The sequence below is a fragment of the Galeopterus variegatus genome, unplaced genomic scaffold (assembly GCF_000696425.1).
Source record: "Galeopterus variegatus unplaced genomic scaffold, G_variegatus-3.0.2 Scaffold104, whole genome shotgun sequence".
Lineage (NCBI taxonomy): Eukaryota > Metazoa > Chordata > Mammalia > Dermoptera > Cynocephalidae > Galeopterus > Galeopterus variegatus.
The window spans coordinates 623,499-627,734 of record NW_007726215.1 but is presented as its reverse complement, the minus strand read 5'-3'; the positions used below and the strand labels follow the sequence as shown (position 1 = coordinate 627,734).

At 50.6% G+C, this 4,236-nt stretch overlaps 1 protein-coding gene across 3 annotated transcripts in view; it reads left to right on the top strand.

Annotated features, from left to right (window-relative positions):
• The first annotated feature begins 393 nt into the window (after positions 1-393).
• The window catches only part of ZEB2 (zinc finger E-box binding homeobox 2), a 124,308-nt gene continuing 120,465 nt past the window's right edge, over positions 394-4,236 (top strand). The window contains exons 1-2 of one of the 3 annotated variants that reach the window (XM_008584989.1): positions 394-581; positions 3,144-3,285. In XM_008584989.1, coding sequence (XP_008583211.1) covers positions 3,213-3,285 — 73 coding nt within the window. In that variant the 5' untranslated portion in view covers positions 394-581; positions 3,144-3,212. Of the gene's footprint in view, positions 582-2,206; positions 2,282-3,143; positions 3,286-4,236 lie in introns of those variants that run through there. The other 2 variants (XM_008585005.1, XM_008584998.1) reach the window with 2 other exon arrangements.

The window sequence follows — 4,236 nt, the reverse complement described above, 5'->3', positions numbered from 1 at the left end:
TGCCAAGATATCTACGCAACTTGGTGTGCATCTCACATCTGATCATTAGAGATATCTGTATAAGAAAAGGCGATCTGGATTGAGGACCCGGGATCTTTCCCTTTAACTTTCGCCCCTTGGAGTTCCCCAGTTCTGTTCTTCCACTAAAGCGTTTGCGGAGACTTCAAGGTATAATCTATCCCAGATCCTTTCCCAGAGAGAAACTTGGCGATCACGTTTTCACATGATGCTCACGCTCAGGGCGCTTCAATTATCCCTCCCCACAAAGATAGGTGGCGCGTGTTTCAGGGTCTCTCGTCTCTCTCCTACAGAAAAGAAAAAGAAAAAAATGTCATTAGAAGAGGCGTAACACGTCAGTCCGTCCCCAGGTTTGTGTTTCCTGGAGTGGCCGAAAGAGATCAGTTCTAACCTGCTCCGCAGGAATAACGGTCCTGCCTCCCGACACTCTTGGCGAGGTTTTGTACAGTTTGCTCCGGGAGCTGTTTCTTCGCTTCCACCTTTTTTCTCCCCCACACTTCGCGGCTTCTTCATGCTTTTTCTTCTCACCATTTCTGGCCAAAACTACAAACAAGACTTCACAGGTAGGTTTTTCCCCCCCTTTTCTCTCTTTTTATCCCTTTTTGGTGTGCTCGTCCCCCATCCTCCTTTTCTAACCCCCCCCCTTTTCTCTCTTTTTATCCCTTTTTGGTGTGCTCGTCCCCCATCCTCCTTTTCTAATTTTCTCCTTTTGAGTGGGGATGTGAGTCTGAAGTGAGAAGGGGTGTCTGCGGGTAGGAATTTCAGGTGGGTTTAGCTCCTTTATGGCAAGCTTTTCCCAAGAGTGGCTTCTTCGCTTCTCTCACACTCTCGCTCCCTCTCCTTCCTTTTCTCTCCTTTATTCTTCCCCCAAATTATTTGCCCTGTACCTGTCCATTCAGGTAACCAAAGGTGCCTTTTACTACCCAGCCTAGGAAAAGTTTTATTGAGAATTATATGGCTGGAATAAAAACTCATCAAGGGCAAAGCTTCTGCTCTATTTTGCCTCTAGTTCCTATTCATTATATTCAGAAATTAAAACTTTGCAAATACCTGTTAATAATTACAAAACTTGATCAATACCAATCTACCAAATTCTGGGGCAAATCTTTCTCTTAGACATGGCAGTCCATCCTCTCCCACCGGAGAAGGCTGTTTTTCTTAGTAGAAAGTTGCCTGTTTTTTGTCTGCTTAGCGAGTTTCATTTCTTTATTTCATTCTTTGTGTGTGTATGTGTGTGAAGTAACACCTCACTTCTGTGATTATAAATAAAGAAGTGAAAGTCCTCATGGAACTTGAGTCGTTTACCAAAGGGGGGGGGGTCACTACAACTGGGAGAAAAACTGCTGTCAGGATATCAAGCTTTTAAATTAGGATAGATTTTTAAATTGTATTTTAAATGGCCAAGTAATATAGACATGGATTTAATAGGGGACACTCACACATATCCCATTCAATACTTTGGTACTGAAAAGTCGAGAGAGAGATATAGGAGTTCCCAGGAACAGTGGTGAGCCCGACTAACATGAATGCTTATCTCCCACCTACTTATATATTTTACATGCTCTTCCTATAATGATGAGGGCAAGATTACTAACTCCAGAGTAAGGAATAACAGGCAAAGATAAAGTTTACAGCACAAATGCCCTGTCTCTCCCTCACACGCATATATGCTCATAAAACTAGCAACTTACTTTATTAAACATGTATTTATATGCAATCGTGTGTAAGTCTCAGCATGAATACAGACAGGCCAGCTGTTTCATGCCAGACACTTGTGTGACCATTTCTTTATTTCAGGATTTCCCCCAACAGTTACAAATTAATAGAACAGGCAAGAAATGATAAGATGTGTCAAACTTAAATTAAAAGTCTCCTACTATGTATGCCTAGGTAAATTGAAGGTGCTTTCTAAAATATCCACTTCCCCTTCTCTCTGCCCCCACCCCACCCCTCACAGCAAATGTGTGGAAACTGATACTTACTTTCCAGGTTTTCCGCAAAGCTTCTAGCACAGGAGACAATAGGTGCGGGGCGTGGGGACTGAGTGTGCTCGGCAGAGAAAGGGTTAATGGCCCTTGTGTTACAGTTTGCATCTGTTACATCTTTTATAGCCCCCTGTTTAAACTAATCCTCGAGGCACAGCATCTTCCCAACCTCCACCGAGTTTCAGGATTCTCCTCTCCTGCCTGCTTCCGAGGTTCCCCTTCTCCAAGTTTTGACAGTTTCAGCTGAAAAAAAATGCTGCGCCTCTTTCGATTTTTAGGTACAAAAGTTTCGAAGCCAGAAAGGATATAATCATTTAGTAGAGCTTAGAAGTATTGCCGTAGTGGTTGGACTTTCTCTTTCCTTTCTTGAGGGAAAAAACATTTTCTACTGGAACTATTTAAGGGAACCAGTGTGGGGTAGCATGTGTGTGAGTGAGGTGGGGGGAAATACTTAAGTAAATATTATCAAAGTGGCGGGGGGGTGGGGGAGGGACAGTGTCCAAAGAGGCTTATAATTATATTTCTTATTGCGGCGTAAAACGGGAAATCTTAATTTAGGGGTGGGGGGTGGGGGAGGAAGAGACAGTGCCTCGATCAACTCCAGGAGGGAGGGGAGGGGGCGCGGGGCGAGTGGGCTTCCTATAATTACTATTATCAATTTGCCCGAGTGTGCTCTTCATCCAGGGGCTGTTTCGCGTTGTTTGTTTGTTTGTTTTCTCCGGGGAAGGGGAGGGGGGTGAGAAAAGATGAGAGCGAAAGAAAGCCTCGCCTCACCCCAAGTTCCCGAGCCGGGCTGAGGACTTTTCGGAGGAAAGGGTCCGCCTAGTCCTGAGTCAAGCAGCCTTACTGTACCGCCGTGTGCATTCCCTCATACGGTCAGGAGTTATGACTCATTTTGAAGATGTAATTCTTGTCTCTGATCCCCTCGCGGGTGCAACACACCAAACAGTAACAAACACAAAGCGCCTCGGGGCCAAGGCTGGGGGTGGGGGGCGGGGAGGGGGCCGCCGAAGTTTCGCTTTGGCGTTGGGGGGCGCGAATGGGTGCTCGCCGGGGCCCTGGCCGGGCTCCCCTGGGCGGCCCGCGCGCGTTTCAATGGGCGCGGGCGATGCCCACATTGTCGCTGTGTTTGGTTGCTAGATCGAGCCTGCGTGCTGCCGAAGCAGGGCGCCGAGTCCATGCGAACTGCCATCTGATCCGCTCTTATCAATGAAGCAGCCGATCATGGCGGATGGCCCCCGGTGCAAGAGGCGCAAACAAGCCAATCCCAGGAGGAAAAACGGTAAGAAGCGGCCCGAACCAAACTTTTCCGGGCCACTCCGCGGCTCGAGACCCAGGGAGAAGGAAGGGGAGAGGGAAAAGGAACCGAGGCGGCGGCGGCGGCGCCCGGGGCTCGCGGGGGTCTGGAGGAGCAGCAGGGCGCAGCGAGGCTTTTCCGGGCAGTTTCTACATGGTCAGGAGGAGCCCGTTATCCAGGCTGACTCAGGAAGGAGGAAGGAGATGGGGGTGAGAGTGGCACACAGACTAGAGGTGGGAGATTGAAGGGGGAGGGGGTGACAGTTTAGCAGGTCCGTCTTGAAGAGAGAGGCAGAGAAGGGACGAGGAGAGCGGCAGAGAGAGCGCGAGAGAGGAAAGACAGAGAGACCCTCTAGCTATTACCCCAAACAAAATCGTGGGAATAAAAGAGAAAAGTGATTGGCAAGAGCGCGGAAGGCGCCTGGGGGAGGGGAGAAGGCTGGGGCCGAGAGAGGGGTCCTGGGGTAGGGGTGGGGGAGCTGACCCAGGCTACTCAGTTTAAAAAGAAAAAAAACCAACCCCCCAAAACAAACAAGCGTACTAGCGCCAGCCCAGACTCGGAAGGGAAACTTCTCGCTCCCCTTGCTCTCAGCCGGATCACCCGGCGCGGGGTCGCGTAGACGCTCCCGAGCCGGGCGCGGGGACGCAGCGCCGACCTGGCCTCCCGGCCTGTCGCAACCCCAACCCGCGCCTCGCGGGGACCGCCCGGGCCCACTTGGAGCAACTTTCCTGTTGAGAAGACAATCGTGCGCGCCCCCGGCCTCCCCCCGAGTTGCGCAGCGCGGGGAGGGGGCGGCTGCGGGCGCAGGGCAGGGTGCTGGAGGGAGAAAAACACAAAGACGAGAGAATTTTGATTAGAGACAAATGATGCTTCTCTGTGTGTGTGTGTGTCTCTCTCTCTGTCTCCCCCCCCCCCCCCCCGGGGGGGGGGGGGGGG